The 22,814-nt window shown below is 50.6% G+C and overlaps 2 protein-coding genes across 3 annotated transcripts in view; one reads left to right on the top strand and one right to left on the bottom strand.

The window, feature by feature from the left end:
• Positions 1-6: 6 nt before the first annotated feature.
• On the top strand, positions 7-16,855 carry BBS1 (Bardet-Biedl syndrome 1). The gene is made up of 16 exons (XM_015569042.1): positions 7-51; positions 163-197; positions 3,375-3,647; positions 3,759-3,805; positions 3,939-3,977; positions 4,086-4,158; positions 6,001-6,132; positions 6,860-6,966; positions 8,550-8,670; positions 8,808-8,966; positions 9,953-10,022; positions 10,458-10,616; positions 12,433-12,566; positions 13,474-13,608; positions 13,986-14,072; positions 14,271-16,855. The coding sequence occupies exons 4-16, from the start codon at positions 3,789-3,791 to the stop codon at positions 14,355-14,357; spliced, it is 1,320 nt and encodes a 439-aa protein (XP_015424528.1). The 5' UTR covers positions 7-51; positions 163-197; positions 3,375-3,647; positions 3,759-3,788; the 3' UTR covers positions 14,358-16,855.
• A 529-nt stretch (positions 16,856-17,384) lies between these two features.
• The window catches only part of ZDHHC24 (zinc finger, DHHC-type containing 24), a 6,545-nt gene continuing 1,115 nt past the window's right edge, over positions 17,385-22,814 (bottom strand). Inside the window, exons 2-3 of one of the 2 annotated variants that reach the window (XM_015569041.1) lie at positions 21,649-21,926; positions 17,385-17,703 (exon numbers count right to left, since the gene is read on the bottom strand). In XM_015569041.1, the coding sequence (XP_015424527.1) occupies positions 17,483-17,703; positions 21,649-21,926 (499 nt within the window). In that variant the 3' untranslated portion in view covers positions 17,385-17,482. Of the gene's footprint in view, positions 17,704-19,933; positions 20,527-21,648; positions 21,927-22,814 lie in introns of those variants that run through there. The other variant, XM_006771550.1, reaches the window with a different exon arrangement.

Below are 22,814 nucleotides of genomic sequence, written 5' to 3'. Positions count from 1 at the left end.
ATGCGCACTACGACCCCCTGGCGAACATCCACACCTTTTCCGCCTGCCTGGGTGAGTCTGGGGCTGCTGTCCCGGTTCTGGGGAGATGAGTTGTCAGATGACGGTTCTGTAGTGAAGCCTCTAGGCTGATGCCCTGGCTTATGGCTCTTTTGTGTTTTCCAGCGCTGGCCGATTTGCATGGGGATGGGGAGTACAAGGTAAGGTATCACTGCTGCAGAAAGAGAACTGGGGCGTGGGGGGGGGGCGGGGGCGGGGAGAGAATACCAGAATTGACATGTCCCCATGGCCCCAAAGAAGCTCAGCATAATCTGGGTGGAATTCATGAGTACTCTGAAATAGCACATTTAGTGTTAATTTTTTTTATTATTATTGATTTCAGAGGGCCGGGGGGAGAGAAACATTAATGATGAGAATCATTGATTGGCTGCCTCCCACACAGGATTGAGCCTGCAACCCAGGCATGTGCCCTTGACCGGAATCGAACCTGGGACCCTTCATCCGCAGGCTGATGCTCTATCCTTTGAACCACACGGCCAGGCTAGTGTTAAATTTTATCTTTATGCAGAAGGTGAAGAGGTCCCATAGATTTCATAATACAGAATGCAGAAAGTAAAGCAGAACAATGCTGCTGGGCATTTTGCTAAGACAAAGCTTCTTAGTTTTGTTAATTCTTTGCTGGAAGGGCAGGCACCTCCCTTGGCTGGATGTGAGGGGTCTGGAGGGGAAGTAGAAGGGAATTGAAGGGACTTTTATGTTTATCAAAAGGACATCGATTTTAAGATTAGCCATGAGCTGATAATGGTTGAAGCTGGGTGATGGGTTCATTATATGAGTCTGTCTACTTTTGTCTGTGACTGAAATTTTTCCAAAATAAAAAGGTTGACATTTAATTTTAAACATAAAAATAGCCCGTTGACCCATGAACCAAGAGGCCTGGGTCGTGGGCTCGATCCCCAGTAGGGGGCGTGCAGTAGGCAGCCAATCAATGATTCTCTCAACATTGATGTTTCTATCTCCCTCTCCCTTCTTCTCTGAAATAAATTTTAAAAATGTATATATATTTAAAAATAAATACATAAACATAAAGGTAAATAAAATGTAAACAAAGAAATAAATAATTTTAAAGGCACATGTTGTTAATTTAATTTTATTTATTTATTTAGTTCTCACCCCAGAACTTCCTTTTTTTTTAGAGAGAGAGAAGGGAAGGGAGAGAGAAAGAGAAACATTGATTGGTTGCCTCCTGTACATGCCCCGATCAGGATCGAACCAGTGACCTCAGTGTATGGGACAGTGCTCCAACCAACTGAGCCACACTAGTCGGGGCTAGGCACAGGTGTGTTTTCTTTTAAAGGTTGGAAAATATATTGGGCTAAAGGAAGGAAGTTAACATATATTATGTATCCATTTCTGTAGACCCTCTTTGAGGCATTTTCACATACGAAGATATTATTGATCCCCATCTTGTTAATGGGGAAATGGATTCAGAGAGGCTAAGTTTACTGAGTTTGTAGAAAGCGGCAGCCCTGGGCCTGTCCGATTCTGTTATTTATTTGTTCCACTATATAGCTCAACCTTTGTCCTGGGCAGTGAACCCACAATGGGCGCATTAGGGGGGCGCCTCAAGGATACATGGAAAGTGCGGTAGGATTTGCTGCCTTTTGACCCCAAATTCCTATATGTAATGCAGTCAACAATTCAACAAGCATACAGTGAACCCCTACTGTGTGCCAGCCATTGTGCAGACAGTAAACTCAGAAATGAATCAGTATACAGTCTGGAGGAGACATAGACTGAACACCTAGTGTGTGCTTGGCATTGAGTTTACAGCAGTGAAGTATGGAGAAATCTGACCCACTAACAAATGTAAAATGTTAAATGCTTTGGCGTGATGCCTTTTTTAATGACTAGTTTGCTTACTGTTGATTCCCAACATCTAACCCAGTGCCTGGCACAAATCAGGTACTTGATAAATATTTGCGGGTGAATGATGGGTGCTAAAATAGAACATATGGAAAGTATCGTGGGAGCACCAGTGAGAGGATAATGAAAGCTCTCTGGGGGCACCAGGAGGCAGTAACATGTGAACTGCCTTTTGAAGGATGAATGAAGTATATGAAGAACACACAGAAGAGAGGAGGGGAGAGCAACCCAGCATCACAAGCAGAGGCACAGAGGCTTGGAAGTTCACAGCCTACTTGGAAAGAGGAATTTTGGAGTTAGAAGTTGAGGCCAATGTAAAATAGTAGTTAAGGCCACTGGCTTCGGATTCAGACAGACTAGGTTCCAGTTCCAGGTCTACCACATACAAGCTGTGTGAACATTTACGTAATAGCGCTAAGCCACAACCTTCTCATTTGTGACATGGGGCTAACAATAACACCTACCTCATATGGTGTTGAGAAGATTAAACGGAATTCCTGGCGTGGCTCCTGGTGCACTGTACATGCTCGGAATCCAGACGTTCTGTGGCAGCCCCCATTCTGGCTGGAGCATAGCATGGATGCGAAGGTGATGGTAAACAAGTTGGGAGCTAGATCAGAGGGGCCTTGAAGGCCTTATCAGGAGAATGGGCTTGCATGGCACCTGCAGTGGCATGGAGTATGGGTTGGAGGGTGAAAAATGAAGACTGGCCCTGACTCGGTTGGAGCATCAACCCGTACACCAAAAGGTTGTGGGTTCAATTCCCAATCAGGGCACATTCCCAGGTTGCAGGTTCGATTCCAGGTTGGGGCACGTGTGGGGGGATGGCCAATTGGTGTTTCTCTTTCACATCAATGTTTCTCTCTCTCATTCTCTCTTTCTCTCCCTTCCTCTCTAAACACATCCTTGGATGAGAATTAAAGAATAACAAAACACAAAAACAGACGGAAGAGCTTGGTTTTGGTCTCTGCATCCACAGCGCACATTCTGCTCTGCATGCTTGCTTCTGCTTCCTTAGCTCTGTTCCCATTTGGAAGTCAGGCGTCAGAAGCCCAGATTTCCAGTGCCCCCCTGACCTCGGCCACTGTCCCAGTGTCTAGAATAGCGCCTGGCAGGGGGCAGGCCCTGAAATGTTTACTGAGTGAATAATGCAAACATCAGCTGCCACCCACTCCTCACTAGGACTCACCGTGTTCTGTAACTCATTATCTCATTTGATTTTCACTACAAGTGTCATGAAGTTGATAGACCCATTTTGCTGGTGGGAAAACAGGCACAGGAAGTTTAAGCAACTTTCCCGAGGTCACAGAGCTTGCAAGCTTTATCGCAGAGCATTTGCTGTTGGGTGGGAGTGAATGAATGAGCACCAGCAACAGGACTGAGCCCAGGAAGAGGGCCCGGGGCAAGGTCTTTCGGCCCTGAGCCTGGAGTAAGCCAGCCTCTCCTTACAGCTGGTGGTAGGGGACCTTGGCCCGGGCGGGCAGCAGCCCCGCCTGAAAGTGCTCAAAGGACCCAGAGTACTGACTGAAAGCCCACTCCCTGAGCTACCGGCCGCTGCTGCCACCTTCCTCAAGGACCAACATGAGCCCCGAACACCAGCTCTGGCGCTTGCTTCAGGCCCTTGCGTGTATGTGTATAAGAATCTTAGGCCCTACTTCAAGTTCAGCCTGCCCCAGTTGCCTGCAAACCCCCTAGAAGAAGATCTTTGGAACCAAGCCAAAGAGGTAAGTGATGTGGGGAGGGGAACAAGAAGGCAAAGATGGCAGCCACTGGGGCATCCTCCTCTGCCTGGCTCTGGAGTTCACAGGCTTTCCCTCCTTCCTGTGCTGTTATAGGACCGGATCGACCCCGTGACCCTGAAGGAGATGCTGGAAGACATCCGGTGAGAGCCCACCTCCCCTTCCTCCACCTCCCACCCTGCCCTCCTCTCCGACTCTTTCATCCCAGAGCTCTTGGTCTAACCCCGGGGCTCTGTTCCTCAACTAAACCTGCCATGATTGCCCCTCTCTTCGTAGGGAGAGGGCAGAGGTGCCGTTGTCTGTACAGTCGCTCAGGTAAGGGCCCTCTGAGGGCCTGGGCTCCGGAGGCTCCAGGGGGCAGTGAGCGGCAGAGCGGCCTGTGGATAGCCAGGCCCGGGGCACGCAGCTGCATGTTCTCTCCAGGTTTCTGCAGCTGGAGCTGAGTGAAATGGAGGCGTTTGTGAACCAGCACAAGTCCAAGGCCATCAAACGTCAGGTAATGCCCCTTGTCTTCATTTCTCCATTAAAAATATGGATTTTTTTTTAAAACCACCTAACATCAGAGGTAAATTCTACAACCAGACCTGACTGGTTTCATTTTGCAGTTTCCCTTCCAATCCTGCCACATAGATATGGTCACAAAGCGGCAGGGCCTTCTGCATTTCCGGTTAAGTGGCAGCTTTGGCTTGATCTGTAGTTATATAACTTTATAGAGCTTTCATTGTCTTGAGGGTAAAGGTAATATGTTCTCATAAGAGAAAATTTGGAAAATAAAAGTATAAAGGAGAAATAGAAATGACTACAGTCTCACTACCTGAGGTACTGGCTCTTCTTGTTTTGGTACATTTCCTTCATAAATACACTTTTCTATCCTGCTTCCCTTGAGTAACATGACATATTTTGAACATTAAATAATTTAAGAACTATGGTTTTAGAGGTCCCTGGATTATTTAATTTATTTTTCATTATGTCATTCAGTGTTTATATAACTAGTCACATGCAACTCATTGAACAAGCAATGTGTCCCTTTTATTCACTTCATAGTTTTTTTCTTACACTTTTAAGAAAAAGTGTAAAAATTTTTCCCTCCAGAAAAATTGCTTTATTGATGAACCCATTCACTAATGAACTCTATTGGCTCCTGGCCTGGGGGCTGACCCTTAGTCCAGGGACAGACTCCCAGAGCTGTTCTCTGCATTTTAAAAAAGCCTCATGGGAGCCATGAGGTCACTTGAGCCAAACATGTTGATCAACACAGTCCTCAGCCGTTGGCTAGCCTTAGACCAATTCTGTGAGAAGCATGTTCTCTCCTGCTGGTCAGCAGCTCAGATCCACAGCTGTCAATATCTTTGAGTACTTCTAAAAGCAGGAAGTGGATCGTTGCTCAAAAGATGCAGCTTTGGGGCATAGGGCAAGCTTTCTAAGTGTGTCATGGGTACATGATTGGGAGCCACGAAGTTCCATACTTCTGTAACCTTTCTCCTTCCACTCAGCCTTTAATCTTAAAGATAATCACACAGCCCTAGCTGGTTTGGCTCAGTGGATAGAGCGTCGGCCTGAGGACTGAAGGGTCCTGGGTTCAATTTCGGTCAAGGGCACATGCCAGGTTGTGGGCTCGATCCCCAGTAGGGGGCGTGCAGGAGGCAGCCAATCAATGATTCCCTCTCATCATTGATGTTTCTATCCTTCCCTCTCCCTTCCTTTCTGAAATCAATAAAAATATATTTAGAAAAGAAAAAAAGATAATCACACAGTGAGCAGCTTTATTCAAAGAAACATTTGGTCCTGCTAAAATATTTCCATGGGAGAAATTCCTAAAAAGGGGGTCATGCCCTTCTCTTTTGTTTTCTCTCCGATCACAATGACAAAGGAACATGTGCCCACTGTAGAAATTACAGACAAGCACACTGAGAAATTAAATAGCACCGGTGAGCTTGTTGTCAGAGATAACCAGTGTTAGTATTTAAGGCTTTAACCTTTCAGCATGTTTTTCTATTCATTTTTAAAAACTGAGATTATACTAATGTAACTTTTTACCTATTTTTTTCTCAATACATTAGAAGTATTCTCCCTATCTTTGCATCTTCTTTTAAAATGTGATTTTTTAAATGACTGCATGGTTTAGGATCATATGGATAGTTCATAATTGACTTAGACAATCTTCTTTTGTTAGAAAGTTGGGTTTGTTGTAATAAACACCTTTGTACATAAATCTTCTTTTGCCTCTCTGATTCTCTTCCTCCTGTTTTACCCTCTTCCTTCCCTCCTGTGGTGTCTTGCGGGTGGATGGGGGGAATGGTGTGTGGGGATCCGGACTGACCGTGGAGTCCTTCTGCAGACAGTCATCACCACCATGACCACCTTAAAGAAGAACCTGGCTGACGAAGATGCTGTGTCATGCTTGGTGCTGGGCACTGAGAACAAGGAGCTCCTGGTGCTGGACCCGGAGGCCTTCACCACTTTGGCCACGGTCAGTGTGGGGCCTGAAACAGCACACCTGAGGCCCAGCTGCATTCCCTCCCTCTGTCCCCCACATCTCCTGCTCCCAGTTCTTGGTAATACATGAAAAATTATAAAATATAGATAAGCATAAAGAAAAAAATATATAAAGAAATCCCACCACTCACAGACATTTACCATTAAAGTTTCATCATATGTCTTTCCTGACATTTTCATATTTAGACATAGATATATAATTATATATATATATATTTTTTACAAAAATGGCCTTGTGGTACAGGATCGTATAACTTGCTCTTTTCATGTAGCAGTAGCTAGCTCATCAGTGTCTTTCCACATCTATATAAAACTACATCCTCCTTTTCAAAGGCCTCACAGTATCCATTTTATAGATTTACCACATTTATTTACCTCGTCACCTATTGTGGGTTTCAGTTGTTTTCCAATAGTAGTTTTCACTATTAACACCCCTGCAGTGGGCATTCTTGCCCAAATGTCTTTGCATGCTTGTCTAAATATTTCCTTAGGCTGCATTCCTAGAAGCGGCGTAGTTTAGTCAAAGGCTTGTGCTACATGTTGCTCAGTTTCCCTCCAGAAAAATTGTACGAGTTTAAACTGACCAGCTGGGTATGCATGAGGAAGCTGGTCAGTTTACAAATAAAGAGGAGTTGGTCCCTTCAAGGTAGGGAAGGACTGGGGCTCCAGAGAAATGGGATGTTTGAGCCTCTTCTTCGCAGATGAACCTACCCAGCGTCCCCGTCTTCCTGGAGGTTTCTGGCCAGTTCGATGTGGAGTTCCGGCTTGCCGCCGCCTGCCGCAATGGGAACATCTACATCCTGAGAAGGTAGCCACACGTGGGCTCGGGCCAGAGAGAACATCTCAGATACCTGGCAGTTTCTGGGGTTTGCAAGACAAGCAGGGGGCTTGGGGCTGGAATTGGGGAATGGGAAGAGCTGAGACGTGCACATAGGAGGCTGAACCAGGAGCACAGCGGGTATCTGGAGGCTTGTGTGACGGGGGTTGGTGAAGTGAGAGACCAGCTGGGTGGCTGAAGCACGTAAGCAATGCAATCAGAAATTGGAAGAAATAAAAATAGTCTCTCATATTTGTTATATTGTTTTATAGGTATGAGACACTACAGTGGGTAGTTTGATATTCCTTACAACATTCATTTTTTTAATTGAGAGATGTTTTTGAGCACCTACTTAAGCATTGTATAAGGTATTGATGAACAAAATGAACACAGTTCCTACCCTTATGGGAAGATAGATATTAAAGTCAACAAACCAAGATAATATTGCAAATTGGATACATGCACTGGAGGGAAAATACAGGCTCAGTGGGAAGAAATGATGGGGTCAAGGTGGTCAGCAAGTGCCTGTCTGTGGAAATGACGTGAAGGTGAGGAAGGGGCCAGTTGGTCACAAAGTACAGGAGGAGTGTTGTAGGCAGAGAGAGCCTGAGAACCTCGGGTGGGGAGACACTGGCATGTGCTGCTCAAGCGAGGTGGGCGAGGAGGAGGGTGGGCAGAAACGACGGGAAGACCAGGTTGGCTCGTGCAGGACCCATGAGGATGTGGTCAAGATTTGGGTTTTATCTGAAGTCTAGTGGAAAGCTGCTGCGGGATTTTACTCAGAAGAATGACATGATCCATTTACACATTTAAAAGGCTACTCTGCTGGGTGGAGGGTGGATTGGCAGGAGGCCCAGGGACCGGTGGGAGGGTCTCAGCTGGGACATGCCGTTGGCCCAGACTTGGTGATGAAGAAAATGGGCCATAGCCTGTGATTGGTAGGCAGGAACTACCCCTACTTTCTGGGCAAGAGAAACAGATTCAGCCCTAGCCGGTTTTGCTCAGTGGATAGAGTGTCAGCCTGTGGACTGAAGGGTCCCGGGTTCGATTCCAGTCAAGGGCACATGCCCGGGGTTGTGGGCTTGATCCCCAGTAAGGGGCGTGTGGAAGGCAGCCGATCAATGATTCTCTCTCATCGTTGATGTTTCCATCTCTCCCTCTCCCTTCCTCTCTGAAATCAATAACAATATATGTTTAAAAAGAGAGAGAAAGAGATTGAGAGGCCAGGACATGGAAGCAGTGCAATTACACAACAACTCCGAGCTGTTCTGATAAATTACTAAAGTGCCTAAGTCCACTCGCACTACATCTGGCTCCACTCGCTGTAAACGGTCAACTGCCAGGTCATCACACAGATTCCTGTAGTGAAGGTGGGAGGGAGACCGGGAAGGAGGACACACTTCATGTTCCTCAAGGTCACACAGCTATTAAGAGGTACAGGTGGGAAGAATACCATGGTCCTCTGCTTGGGGGCCAAGGTTCCTTCCAGGATAGTCTGTGGGGCTTAGAAAGAGGAGGGTAAGCCGGGGAGAGAGAGGGTTTCTCTGGGCTAGGAGAGTCTCTCTCCTCCACAGAGACTCCAAGTGCCCCAAGTACTGCATCGAGCTGAGCGCCCAGCCTGTGGGGCTTGTCCGGGTCCACAAGGTCCTGGTGGTGGGCAGCAACCAAGACAGCCTGCATGGCTTCACCCACAAGGTATGGCCTCCGGGCAAGCACCCACCCCCAATCCTTCCATGCATGTCTCCCAGGTCCGCTTCCCAGCAATTCTAGCCACCCCCTCTGTCCATTCTAACCCCTAAGACCCCTGCAGACACCTGGCTATTCCCTCCCAGGGTAAGAGGCTGTGGACGGTGCAGATGCCTGCAGCCATCCTGACCATGAACCTCCTGGAGCAGCATTCCCGGGGCCTGCAGGCCGTCATGGCCGGGCTAGCCAATGGAGAGGTCCGCATTTACCATGACAAGACCCTGCTCAATGTCATCCGCACCCCGGTGAGCCCTGACTCCTCGCCTCGCTCCCACCTCGAGGGCAGCTTAGCTGCCTCCTGATTCCACTCTATCCACTGCCCTTGACTTTTAATGCATTTCAGAAACATTTGTTCAGACACATTTGTTCAGAAACATTTGTTCAGAAACATTTGTTGAGCACTTCATATGCACAACTCATTGCATTGAGGGTATAAGACAACGCTAGACCTTGCCTTCAGGGAGCTTAGCATCCAAGGTGACAGCCAGCCAAAGGCAACTGATTCAGATAAAAGGCAGGCAGACGCCCAGTGCTGAGAAAGCAGAGCGGGCGAGTATCGGCGGCAGGCAAATGGGGATGGAACTCGGGGTGAGAGGCACACGTGCTCTTGCTTAGGGAAGCCAGGGAGTTTGATGAATTGGGAACAGAGTTTTTCCAACACTAAGTTGTGAGTCATTAAATCAATTTAATGGGTCACAACCAGCAACATCAAATCCAGTGTATGTCACAAGTGGAACTTGTGTGTGTGTGTGTGAATGTGTAAGGTGTCCTATGCCACAGTAGAAGATTTGAGGGCAGGTGTTGTGGGTTGGGAGAAGGTAAAGAGTAAAGAGTTGACAGAAAAGGTGGGCTAGAGTCACATGTGGAAGGGGACAGGGAGTACAAGAGCCATGGGAGGTTTTCTAGAAGAGAGGCAACATGATCATGTTGGTTTTGAGAGGCAGCAGAGGCAGCGGTGAAGGACAGTGGGGAGAAAGACTGTCCTGGGAAGCCTGTTAGGGAGCTGACCCCACAAGCCCAGGGGTGTTTAGTCTGGAACGATAGCCGTGGCAGCGAGGTTGAGGGAGATGAGAACAGAGGAGCTATTTCAGAGGCAGCACTGCCCCAGGCCTCGCCTCCCATCTCACCTGTTACAGCCTATCTGGGGACCCCCCAACCTTACCCCTCTCCCGCAGTCTTGCTCTCCTCTCCAAGATATTTTCCTAAATAAACTCGAGTGTCTGCTCCGTAGGATGCAGTGACCAGCCTTTGCTTTGGCCGCTTCGGGCGGGAAGATAACACCCTCATCATGACAACGCGAGGTGAGGGGCGTCGGACCTGGTAAGGGGGTTTGAGTTGGGAGTGAAGGTAACAGGCCAGATCCTGGGAAGGAGGGAAGGTGGACGGGAGGCACGGGAGGACGTGTGGAAAGCAAGGCTGGCAGACACGGGACAGCTCATCAGCGGTTTGACCTGGTGACCTCAGGGCCAGGCCCTGGGCTGGATTGCGTCTCCGGCTCACCCAGCATCCCCAGCGCCTGCCACATCAGGAACATCAAAGTGCTCCACAAGTAACTGAAGTGAATGAAATAACTAACGGGAGGAGGGTGTTTAGACAGACTTCACCCCTTCCAGAAACGCAGTCTCAGCAGCAAGGCAGACATGTACAGAGATGAGGCGGGTGGTTTGGGGAAGAGAGATTGGAATGTAGTGTGACCGGGGAGGGAGCTCACTGTTTCTGGCTGTCCACTTCCCTAGGTGGTGGCCTGATCATCAAGATCCTGAAGCGCACAGCAGTGTTTGTGGAGGGGGGAGGTGAGCTGGGCCCCCCACCAGCCCAGGCCACAAAACTCAGCGTGCCCCGAAAGACTCGGCTTTACGTGGACCAGACGCTGCGAGAGCGGGAGGCCGGCACCGGTGAGACTCAGGTCACGCCCTTCCTCTTCCTCTGCTGCTCTGAATTCGAGCAGCCTCAGCCAGGGAGCTGTGGGCGTGGGCAGGGAGGCCGAGAGGCCAGGGGAGGCTGGAAAGGCTGTCAGAGCCGCTTCGAAAGGGCCTGGAACGCAAAGCTAAGATGTTTTTGTTTAAGTTCGTGGGAGCTGGGAAAGATGTGAAGCAGAAAAATGCAGTAACTCAACCAGCTCTGCTTTAACAAGGGATCTGGCTTGCAGTTTAAAGGTAAATTAAAGGATAAAGAAAATAACTAACAGACTATTGTAGCCTAGAGAACCCAAGAAAAGCGATTGGTATATTAAAGAAATAATTAGGACGTTCTCAAAGGTGACCAAGTGTAAAATATTCAGAAATCAATAGCTTTTGTGTATACCAACAATAACCTGTTAGAAAATATGATGGAAAGTTTCCATCCACAATGGCAAGGAAATCTCTAGAAACAAACTGAAGAAGACGTACAAAATCCAATAAAGGAGATTATAAAACTGCTCTCATGAACATCAGAGGCCACGTGAATGACGAGATTTACCAAGTCTCAGGGTGGCAAGACCTAAGGTAATGCTGTGGATTAATGAACAGCTTCCAGAATTAGTCTAGAGACCTAGCGAAGTAACAGCACAGCCCCCGGGGACTTATCTTGAGGACCTGACCAAATGATTCTAACAGTAACTGAGAAATTTGGAGGCAGTGGGAATGAGGGGACTTAGCCGATCACTGAAGCTGTAGGAATTCACAGCTCTGACACCAATAGGGGAATTGATACCGATCAATGGCACATTTAGGAAGCCCAGAAACAGGCCCTTGTTTATGTGGAAAGTTAGTGTATGTTAAAGGTATTGTTTCAGTTAGTGGGAAAAGAAGACACTGTCCACAAAACGTAATTAGAACAACTTGCTTCTAGAAAAAAAATTTAGAACTCTACCTCATAGCAAACACAAGATTCCGGGTAAATTAAAAATAAAACTGTTAAAGTACGAAAGGAAAACGAAAGATTACTAGATGGGATAACATAAAGACGTAAAACTTGTGAATGACAAAAAAGCACCTCATAAAGTCAAGGACAGAGGGCAGACCAAGTGCTAAATCTGGAGAGACCACAGGAGTGCCGCGCGGGTGGGCTCTGGAGCTGGCTTTGAGGACGAGTCATCGATCTTGACAAATGACTAGAGTGAGGGGTGCACCTGGGTGACGTGAGGGGTGGGATGCCGTGGCGGAGGAAGGGAAATGAGCTTGGTGTCTGCATCACTGAATTTGAGGGGTTGATGGTGCATCCAGGTGCAGGTGGCCATTAGGCAGTTAGAAGCAGGAGGCTGCCCCAGGTGCTAAGCTGCTGGAGACGCCCTGTCAAGTGTGGACATGGGCCAGGCCCTGAGGTGGGCACCGAAGACCCAGCAGGCACGCGTCCCTCACAGTTGTTCCTCTTTGGAGTGGTCACGGCCAGGGCTGGACATGGGTTGTCCACGGGAGGAAGACAGAGGAGAAGAGGACCACGGACAAGACTCCAGGGAACACCAGTGCTTATGGTGGAATGGAAACAGCCAGCAAAGGACCCTGAGATTGTGCGGGCAACGAGGTGGTAGAACCAGGAAGAGGAAGCAGGAAATAGTCCAGCATCCAGTGTCATCAGAAGGCTGGACTGGTGGACCTTGGCCCTCCTTTTCCCCACATCCCCAGCCTCTGCAGACCCTGCCCCCTGTACCTTCGTCTTGCACTCTCCCCACCCCCTGCACCCACCCCGCCTCCCCTCCCCACCTCCAGTGTCAGCACTCTGTCTCCTCAGCCATGCACCGGACCTTCCAGACCGACCTCTACCTGCTGCGCCTCCGGGCCGCCCGTGCCTACGTGCAGGCCCTTGAGTCCAGCCTGAGCCCCGTGTCTGCGACAGCCCGGGAGCCACTCAAGCTACACGCTGTGGTGAGCACCCAGGTGTGGGGGGAAGTCAGCAGCCTCAGGGTGAGTGGGAGCCCTGCCTCCCCAGAGCCAATTCCAAGTCAACTAGGCCCCGTGCCCCTTCTCACCTTCCCACAGGCCCAGGGACCAAGTCCTCCTTTGTGAGAGCGTGCTCACCTTCTCTCTCCTGGGCTGCCTCTGCCCCGTGCTGGCCACACAGGGACACACTCTCCAGCTCCCTCATTCCAAGTTGTGCTCAGAAAAGCCCCAGACTTGGGGCAGGGCACACAACTCCTCGCCTTGGGATTTTTCTTCCAGGAGCCTGGAGGGACTCCTCCCGCTATGGTACCAGGAAGAAAGCTGTTCATTTCAGTAACTGCCTGAGGCTTGCACAGGCACGAGGAGGAGCCCACACACCCACACACAGTGGCCTTAAGGTCATCAGGGCTCCAACCAGCTCTCAGTAGGTCCCTGGGGGGTGCCATCTGTCCCAACTGGGCTTCTCACTTCTCTTACCCTAAAGAAAGGGATAGATAGAGGAAGAAGCTACAGAGCAACCGAGGGTAAGAGGGAGGAAAATGAAACCATTTCGGCTGCCGCAGGATGAGAGGGGAGGTGGGCCAAGCTCTAAGAAGAGGGGCAGGGGCAGTGGTGAGGACTCGGGTAGGAGCTGGGATTGTATCCCAAGACCAGCTCTACCTCTGACTCAACTTGCCGAGTGGCCTCTCTCAAACCTCTTCCCGGCCCCCGGCCTTGGCTGATTGCTGTACCCGCAGGAGCCAACCTTCTGGGCATTTTGGGAGGCAGGTGGACAGTGAGGTAGAACAGCTGGAGGAGGATGACTTGAGGACCCTGATGAGGAAGCAGGGCCGGGGCACACCGTGTCCCATGCCCAAGGCCGCTAGGTCTACCCACTCCACCCTCTCCACAGGTTCAAGGCCTGGGCCCCACCTTTAAGCTCACACTGCACCTGCAGAACACCTCGACAGCCCGGCCAATCCTGGGGCTGCTGATCTGCTTCCTGTACAACGAGGCACTCTATGCCCTGCCCAGGGCCTTCTTCAAGGTACTTGACAGCCTCCTGAGACATGGAAAGGTGGGAGCGGGGGGCTGATTAAATGCCCACAGAGCCTCCACCCGGTCAGAGGCGAGGGCTGGCAGGGGCTGCAGCCACAGGTTAGGCTAGGGCACAACAGGGCCTCCGGGGAGAGCACCCAAGACCTGCCTCAGCTGCCCCACTCCCAGCCTGCGAGAGTCTCAGAGCCACGCAGCCGGTGCTGGAGAACAGCCATGCCAGGCCCTCCTGTGCCTCTCCCAGAAGCCTGTTGGTCCTGCAGCAGCTCTGGGAGCCTGTCTGCCTCAAGGAGAATCTTCCGGAGTGAAGGTCCTGGCTTTCCCCTGGCATGAGGGCTGACTTCCTAATGTCTTTGTCCCCAAACTTAGGTTCCCTTGTTGGTGCCTGGGCTCAGCTACCCCCTGGAGACCTTTGTGGAGAGTCTCAGTGATAAGGGCATCTCAGACATTATCAAGGTAGGTGGCCGTTGGTACTGCGTGGGGAGGACAGCGGGACTGTGTGTGGACAAGGTCCCCAGGTGGCTGCCAGCTGGGGCTGCGTATCTGCACCGTGGCCTGTCATTAGGGCCAGTGCAGACCAGGCCAGGCTTGGCCGAGCAGGGAGGAAGGGCTCCAGCGGGCAGGACCCTATCGCCATGAGCACCTCCTCCACAGGTGCTGGTGCTTCGGGAAGGCCAGAGCGCACCTCTGCTGAGTGCCCATATCAACATGCCTGTGAGCGAGGGGCTAGCAGCTGCCTGACCCCTGGACTGGAATTAAAGCGCCTGCGGAATTGGACCGGGAAGATCCAGCCCCTTTCACTGGCTGGGCAGAGGCAGTGGCCCAGCCTGCTCCCCGCACAGCCGGTGCTGGGCCTCGGCTTCCCTCTCCCCTCCCAAGCTCCCCGTGCTCGCCATCTGACCGCTGGTGACCTACAGCAGCAGGTCAGACTACCCAGGCGGTTCCGCGCCTTTCTGCTCAGGAAGGTGCAGGCACCAGCTCACTGGGCTCCTGCTGCTCCTCTGTCCTCCCCACTTTCCTCCAGAAACCACACCCAAGCCAAGGGGAACAGCTCTGACACAGTCAAGGTGAGATGAGGGGCACGGCCCACCTTCTCCTTTGCCGCTCCCCTTGGGCACAGCGCCTACTGCTGCAGCTGGCCCAGCCAGAGGTGGCTGGGGCCTGGCCTGGGACAGTCAGAGGCTTTACTGGGTGAGACTGAACCCCCTGTTGCTCCCTGGGGTTCCAGAGGCTTAGCTGCTGCCAGTTCAGCTTGAAGCAAAAGACATGCTCTGACCTCCCCTTGTGAGCTGAGCAGGGAGCCCCTTCTTTCTATTCGGGGGCCCTGAGTGTAGCTGCCTCCCCACAGGGGGCTTTTCTGAAATCTTGGGCTCAGTCAAGGTCTCAGGCCCGTGATGCTCCATGCAGAGGGCATGGGGTGAAGACCACACAGGCACTGCTCCTGACGGGATGCTTGGGTCCAGAATGTACACCCAGGAGAGCAAGGCTCAGGTAGACGGAGCAGAGGGGTGCTGGGGGCACAGAGGGGCATTTCTGGGGCTCTGAGGAGATGGCACAGGAGGCAGAAGCCCAGAATTGCCGATCAAGATGCGTTTCAATGCCCTGGAGCCCAGAGCAGCATGTGAGTGGAAAGTTCACCGGGCAGTGGCCATAGTGAGGGAATTCGCTGGAAAGGCATGGACCAGAGGCTCGAGTGAGTCAGAAGGCTGAACAAAGGCACATGTTCAGCCACAAGAACCAGAGACCCAGTCCCGGCCCTCGGTGCCTCACCGCCCTGGCCAGTCTGCCTCGCCACCTCTCGGCGTTCTGGGGGGGCCACTCCCGAGCCAGGAGCCCCACTCCCAGAGGATCTACATCTTCCCCTCTCTGAGCAGAAGCAGCCCGATGTGTGGGGACAGCTCAGGGTTGTAACCCAATCCTTGTGTAAAAGGCAGTTTCACCGGATTCCGCTCTGAAGTCCTATGAGCCCGGCAGCCCCCTAGAGGAAGTGAGTGGGCTCCAGAAAAGGGGATACTTGACAGGAGTAACTGCAGAGACTTTGCCCTGAGGCCGAGGGCCCCAAGCTGACGGCCACTGCCAGGCAACAGCCTCTGTGCCCAAGACACTGTGAGGGACTGGGGTGACAGCCACAGTCACCCCCTCTCCCCGAGGAATGCATTCTGGGGTCAGGTAAACCAGTTAACTGCCATGATATTTTGAATTTAATTTAAAAAGGTCCGCCGCTTGCGTCTATAGACACTATGGCGTACAAATGGTTAAGACAAGCAAGGGGTCTAGACAGAAAAGAGCCCATCCCCCTCTGTGTACAGTCCACACTCGCAGACATGGACCAATGGGGAGAGGACGGTGAAGGGTCTGGATCAAAGCAACTGATGCCCAGGGGGAACACACAGGAGGTCTCACCTGGAAATGGACAGACAGGGAGAGGGCGTTGGGGGCACAGCAGGGTCACTGTCAGAGGCTTAGCTTAGCCTGAAGAGCTTTCTCAGGGAGCTTATCCGACAAGGAAGCGCCTGCCCTAGAAGGTGTAGCCCCTTGTCACTGGCGCTGTGTCCTCCGGGCCGGGCTACCACCGCTCAGGTGGCTGTGTTGAACCAGATGACCTTACAGTCTCTCACCCCAGTGAAGTGATGAACTGTGTGAACTCGGAACAAAAAGGTCTGCTCTGGGTTCTCATAGCTATTCATGATGAAAGCAGAGAAACTGCTCCTAGGCCCAGCAACCAACGTGAGTTTATATGATGGACTACCACGTGCTGTTACTAAAAACACATGAACTGCAGTGATGTGGACAGTGTAAGTGAAGCAGGAAGCAGTGCGCGGGACCCAGGGCCTCACTAGTCAGGACTCCGGGAAATTGTGTACATTAAGGAGGAGAGTTGGTGCCTGTAAAAAGAATATTTATCTAAAAACACGAACCTACTTAGTACTATGGAATTAGACCATAAGAAGAAAAGAGCGTCTCCCCACCCCAGCCCCGCTCCCCTGCTAGTCACTTGCAGTTATCTTAGCTATTTATTTTTGTAACATGGTTACACTGGTCTTGTTCGATTTGTCAATCTAAGACACTATCTGTTGGCTCCCTTTCCTCACAGATGAGGGACACCATCCCTTCCTTGTCTTTCCAGTTTGTAGGTGAATCAATATTCAGTTTGGATTACAATTTATATTATTATGTGAAAATTATTCACTGTGAACCAAGAATTGGGCTATAATTAAATTACCTTTTGAGTACCGGTACCTTTTATTTTTCGTGGAATTAATAATTACCCTGTTTTTTTCCTTTGCTTAGTTTTCTGTGCTAATTCTCCCCCTGCTGGTCTGACCGTTCCTCTTTACTGAACGTTTGCCTCCATCCGGGGGCTGCGGGCTGGAGGGCTCCAGAGCTGCCGCCAAGCACGTCTCCCAGTTCCCTTTGCCGTGCCCTGGGCCAGCACCCAATCCCTGGGCCCTGTGTCTTCCTCCTCCATCATCTGTGCCCTCATCTGGTAAAGCATATCCACAGCTACTTTCTTTAAAAAGCCACTAGAGTTAACACTTTTAAGGCACTATTTGTCTGAAATTTTCTCTTCTTAAAAAATATTTTTTTATTGATTTTGGAGAGGGAGAAATCAAAATATCAATGATGAGAATCATTGATTTGCTGCCTCCTGCCCCCCCTCTACCCCCGCTGGGGATTGAGCCCCCAACCTGGGCATGTGCCCTAACTGAGAATCGAACCGTGACCTCCTGGTTCATAGGTCAATACTCAACCACTGAGCTACGCCAGCCAGGCTGAAATTTTCTTTATTCAATTCATACATATATGTGATAGTTTGAGTCGTAAAGTTTGACATTGAGAATCCTTTTCATGCAAGAACATCACTTTTAGGCAGTGCTCCCACTACTTTTTATTTTTGTAATGCTGTTGAGAGGTCCCATGCTCCGTTTGCTCCTGACCTCCTCTCTCCGAGGCTCTGAAATGTCAGGACACACCTTACTCTGTGTCAGTATTTGTTGTGCTGTGGGTAGAGATGTGCATCCTTCAGTTCTGGAAAATTCCCTCCCATTTTCTCTGTTCTCTCTCGAATTCTGATCAGGCCCGGCATCTGTTAAATCCAGAGAGAACAGGAGTGATCCTCTGATTTTCTTCTCTCTTCTCTTATTGTCTTTTTATTCTGTTTTTGAGAGATTTTTATCTTCCAGCTCTTCACTGAAATTATTTTTAAAATGCTATTATTTTCTCAACTCTCTTTGTCCCCTGTTCAATCTTTGATCGTGGTGTCTTTTCAAGGAGTTCAACACCACCATCAATCAACTGGATATAACCGACATCTCTAGACTGCTTCCACTGGGCAGAACACACATTTTCCTCAAGTTCACATGGACATTCGCCAAGAGAGACCACATTCTGAGCCACAGAAAACACATTCACAAACTTAAAATAATGAAATCATACAATGTCTGCTATCAGATCAAATGGAATTAACTGGAAAATTCAATTTCATGCAGATGTTGATTTCCCCAAAACTGATCTACAGATTCAGTGGGTTCCATTCACAATCTCAAAGAGGTTTGTACTGTCGGGACTTGATAAGCTGATTCTAAAATCTACATGAAGCACAAGGACCAAGAATAGATCATAGGGGACCATACACAGTGGGGCAAAATAGAAAAATAAATTGTGGTATATTCAAAGGGTCACCATACAGCAAGGAGAAGGAATGCCCTACAGCTGCACACATTTAGACAAATCTCAGAAACAATGAGTGAAAATGCAAGTCACACAAGAATAAACATGGTACAGTTCCATTTATATAAAATTCAAAACATGCAAAACCAATGCAAATGTAATAAAATTACAAAGCAAAGCCAGAGAGTGATTAAGACAGTAGTGTGTCCTCTACCAGGGAGGGGCACCATAGGGACGTCAAAGGAAATGGTATCCATTTCTTAAGTTGGGTGGGAGCGTGTTGTTTCTCTTTATAAATATTTTCTTGCATCTCCTTTTTAACTAAAAAAACCTCACACACACACACACACACACAAGGTACTCTGGAGGAGGGGTAAACAGGAGGGAACAGGTGGTTTGCAGTGCCCATGTCACAGGAGAGCACCCTCGCAAGCAGCATCTGTAGGCGTTCACTTCACCCCATTTTTGGTCCTTCTCATCTCTATTCTCTCCCGTGCCCCTGAGACATAAAGCTTCTCAAACAGCCCCTCTCCCACCCCAGAAGGGTGGCTGCTTGATTGTCGGGGGTGGGGTGGGCACTGGGGGAGGCCTCCGAGCTGCTCCTCACAGACTGGGTCAGCCCCTCCTGAGTCAGCCCCAGGCCTCGCCTTCCACGTTGCTCATGGAATTCCTGAACATCTGCAGGTTCTGGGAGGCAACTTGGCTGCCTCTTGGCCCCTCCCTCTGGGAACACAATTTCATTCTCTACTTCTCTGAGTAAATGAACCTCCACTCACTTTCCATCTTTTAAAACTCTAGGCTCTCTGGTCTACTGCTGTCTCCTTCCTATTTTCTTTCCCCTTGTAAACATATATTTTTTTCTTTACTATCATTTCAGAGGAAAGAGGTACATTGATGTGCTTAAAACCTGTCACATTTAATTAATTACTAGATTTAAATGAAAAGGTTTAGTAAGAAGCTCCTGAACAGTCCCAAGAGGAGTGTAGCCCTGTCACAGATGCTTGAAGGAGAAAGCACAAAGATCTGGGTTCAAATCCTGACTCCTCCATTTACTACCCCATGCACTTATCAACTCTCAGAGCCTTAAGTTTTCTACCCACATAATTGCTGTTCAGTGTATCAGGTTAGCTAGAGAGAGGTTCAATGAAATTGCTGATGTGGGAATACTTCTAACTCTAAAGCAATGAACCTGGGAAAATATTTTAAATGTGCCCTGGCCAGTTTGGCTCAGTGGATAGAGCATCAGCCTGCAGACTGAAGGGTCCTGGGTTTGATCCTGGCCAAGGGCACATACCTCAAGTTGCAGGCTCCTCCCTGGCCTGGGCCCTAGTTGGGGTGTGTGCAGGAGGCAACCGATCGATATGTCTCTCTCACATTGATGTTTCTCTCTTTGTCTCCCACTCTCTAAAAATCAATGGGAAAATATTCTTGGGTGAGGAAGAAAAACAATTTTAGATGCTCATGCCCTGGATCAATACATGCCACCTTGGCCACTGGTGCTCCCACGCCATCCCACCACGGCTACAGAGGCAGAGCCCTGGCTCCGCAGGTGTTCAGTGGTTCCCAGACGTGACAATCGGAGGAACCTGAAACAGCAGCCGGGCAACAGTGAGGGACCAGAAACCCACAAAGCTGGAGGGAATCCAAGAACCAAGTGGGCACTTTATTAATCTGGCAAAGGGGCAGCTAGGTTGGCCAAGCAGCCCCTTGCCAGACCCTCCACTGCACTCGGGGGCCACTGATAGAGGCAGACTCACAGGGCCCATGCCCTGGAGACTGAGTCCAAGCTGGGCAGGGGCAAGGCCAAGGATGGGGCTGGAGTTGCTGAAAGCAGACATTAAATACCAACCTGCCTCTCCTCCTGAGGCCGGGGGTGGGCTGAAATGAATTATGAGCCCCTTCACCCCTCCTCCCTCCCTGTACAGCTCTGGCTCTTCCTGGAGTCAGGAAGCCACCAGTCCCACATCAGCTGTGGTCTGGAAGGTGATCCCGTCCCCAGGCAACGGGGAGGCCAGAAAGGGCCAGAGCCAGACAAGGATCCAGCGGGGCCCCAGGGCTGCCTGCAGGTTGTGGCAGGGGCCCAGGTCATAAGAGTGCTGGCCCCGCGCCCATTCCCAAGTGGTCTGGCCCCGAAGCAGCAGCATCCCATGGAAGAGCAGCCCAGCCCCGCAGAACAGGGCACCCGCCACACACGTGTCAGTCACGAAGGCCAGCGCGAACTGCGCCAGAGACACTCTGCCTGCAAGGAGAGAGCAGACTGGATCAGGGGGCAGCAGCAGGCCCAGTCCCCCAAAGCCCAGCTCCTGCCCTCCAGCCACCCCCTACCTTCACCATGAAGCAGAGTTCATTCCTCCCCCAGCAAACAGTGAGTCTCTGTTCCCTAGCCGGCCCCTGCTGGGTGATGGGAACACACCAGTGACCCGGGCAGACACAGTCCTCTACCTTAGGTATGACTTTCATTCATGCATCCCAAATGTGTGAGCACTTCCCATGTGCTGGACATGGTGCCAGGCATCGCAAATATCAGAATGAACCTGTGACCTCAGGGAGCTCACAGACATTCATGAGGTCCCTTCTCAGTTACTTAATGACAGCTGTACTGTGTGCTACACTGGAAAAGTAGAGTGTCTCTCTGTGGAGGCCTCCCAGGCTTCATCCTGGCCCACAGTCGGTCCCAAGTATCTGCTGAACTAAGAACTACAGGACAAGGGTACAGAGGGGACTGCGGGTATAGAGGTCAGGAGAAGGCAGGGGAGAGAAAGCCCAGAGCATTTGGCGGGGGAGGGTGGGGACAGAGTATAAAAGACCAGTGGGGCTTTTATCTTGGGTGGTGACAGAAGAGGAATAAATGTCATCCAGAACTTGGCCTCTCAAGCTCCTGATCCACGTCTTACCCTGCCTGTAACTTTCACTGGCTCCCCACTGCCCAGGCAAGTGAGGGCCATCTCTTCACACCAGCATCCAAGGCCTCCACCATCCAGTCCTAACCTACTGTCCTGGCCTTAATTCTCACAATTCCCATCCAATTGCCTTTGCTGCTCCCTGCTCAACATCCAAGGCCTCGATTAGAATGGTCCCCTTTAGAATACTCCCCCAGTGACCTCCCCAGTCTTTCCTCCTCGGCCAACACCTCCTAGAATCCTTCCCTAATTGTCCCAGGCAGATCTCTGTACCTGTGTTCAAGCACTGTATTTTACCATATCCAGTTGAATACCAGGCTGTCCTCACCACCAACCCCAATAAATGATACTGGGACTGGGTCCCCAGGGCATTGCTAGGGACTGCCCACAGCCCCATCTCCCACCAGAATGGCCCACTATTAGGGCCTCTGCCTCTCTGTGGAGGCCTCCCTGGCTCCCACCTGTGAGCAGCATGAGCCAGGGCAGTAGGAGGAGGGCAGCGGTGTGGAGGGGCGTGTGGGCTTGCAGCAGAGCTGCCAGGGCAGGGCCCAGCAGCACAGAGACGTGGAGCAGGACGCCCGCGCCATGAAGCAGCAGGCACAGGAAGGGCCGGTAGTTGTGAAAGCCCACGCAGCGGCCCAGCAGGCGGCAATGGTGATCCCGACGCAGGATGCAGACGCGGCAGGCAGAGCAATGTCCGCTGCGTGGCGGCACCTGACTCTGGCACTGGTAGCAGTAACTGCAAGGAAGAGCCACAGGGTCAGTTCCCCCAGCAGCTCTGGGTGCCCCATCTTATGCCTGTGAGCCCGTCCTGGGAAAGCAGAGGTTGCCCTTGCTAAGCCTCAGGTTATCCATAGGTAAATGCAGGCTGAACACCACTTCCCAGCCCTCCCAGTTCTAGCACTGCAGGTCTGAGATCACTTCCAGGTCTGACATCCTTAGTCCTAAGGCCTTTCTCTGGCTCTAACATCCAGGAGCAAACTTCTGCCTTCCTCCACAGTCACCATGAACTCTCACCTGGATTATGGCAACAACCTCTTGACTAGTTTTCCTGACTCCACCTTTGTCCCCTCCTAGAGTAGTCTCACCCCAGCAGCTAGACTGAGCCTTAAAAATCTAAGTCATGCCCTAGCTGGTTTTGCTCAAGTGGTTAGAGCGTCAGCCTGCAGATTGAAGGATCTTGGGGTTCAATTCCGGTCAAGGGCACATACCTCTGTTGTAGACTCAATCCCCAATCCCGGTCAGGGTATGTGCAGGAGGCAACCAATTGATGTGTCTCTCCCACATTGATGTTTCCCTCTCTGTCTCTCCCTCTCCCTTCCACTCTCTAAAAAATCAATGGGAAAAAAAAAAACCCTTGGATGAAGATTAACAACAACAAAATCTAAGTCATGTCCCTCCTCTGCTCAAAACCTTCCAATAGCACCCTGGCCAGTGTGGCTCAGTTGGTTGAAGCATCGTCCCATGCATGTAAGGGTCTTGGGTTCCATTCCCAGTCAGGGCACATACCCAGGTTGTGGTTTCGAGTCCCAGTCAGGCATGTACGGTAAGCAACCGATTGATGTTTCTCTCTCACATCAATGCTTCTCTCTCTCTTGTCCTCTCTCAGCCTGTCTCGCTAAAATCA

Source organism: Myotis davidii, unplaced genomic scaffold (assembly GCF_000327345.1).
Source record: "Myotis davidii unplaced genomic scaffold, ASM32734v1 scaffold425, whole genome shotgun sequence".
NCBI classification, from domain to species: Eukaryota; Metazoa; Chordata; class Mammalia; order Chiroptera; family Vespertilionidae; genus Myotis; species Myotis davidii.
The sequence above is the reverse complement of the archived record's forward strand: the minus strand, read 5'-3'. Positions and strand labels throughout refer to the sequence as shown.

What these genes read in the sequence shown, in the direction of transcription:
- BBS1 (XM_015569042.1), top strand. An exon ending in AACATCTACATCCTGAGAAG is followed by an intron (nt 6,967 to 8,549) that starts GTAGCCACACGT and finishes TCTCCTCCACAG; the next exon opens with AGACTCCAAGTGCCCCAAGT. An exon ending in GCATCTCAGACATTATCAAG is followed by an intron (nt 14,073 to 14,270) that starts GTAGGTGGCCGT and finishes CCTCCTCCACAG; the next exon opens with GTGCTGGTGCTTCGGGAAGG.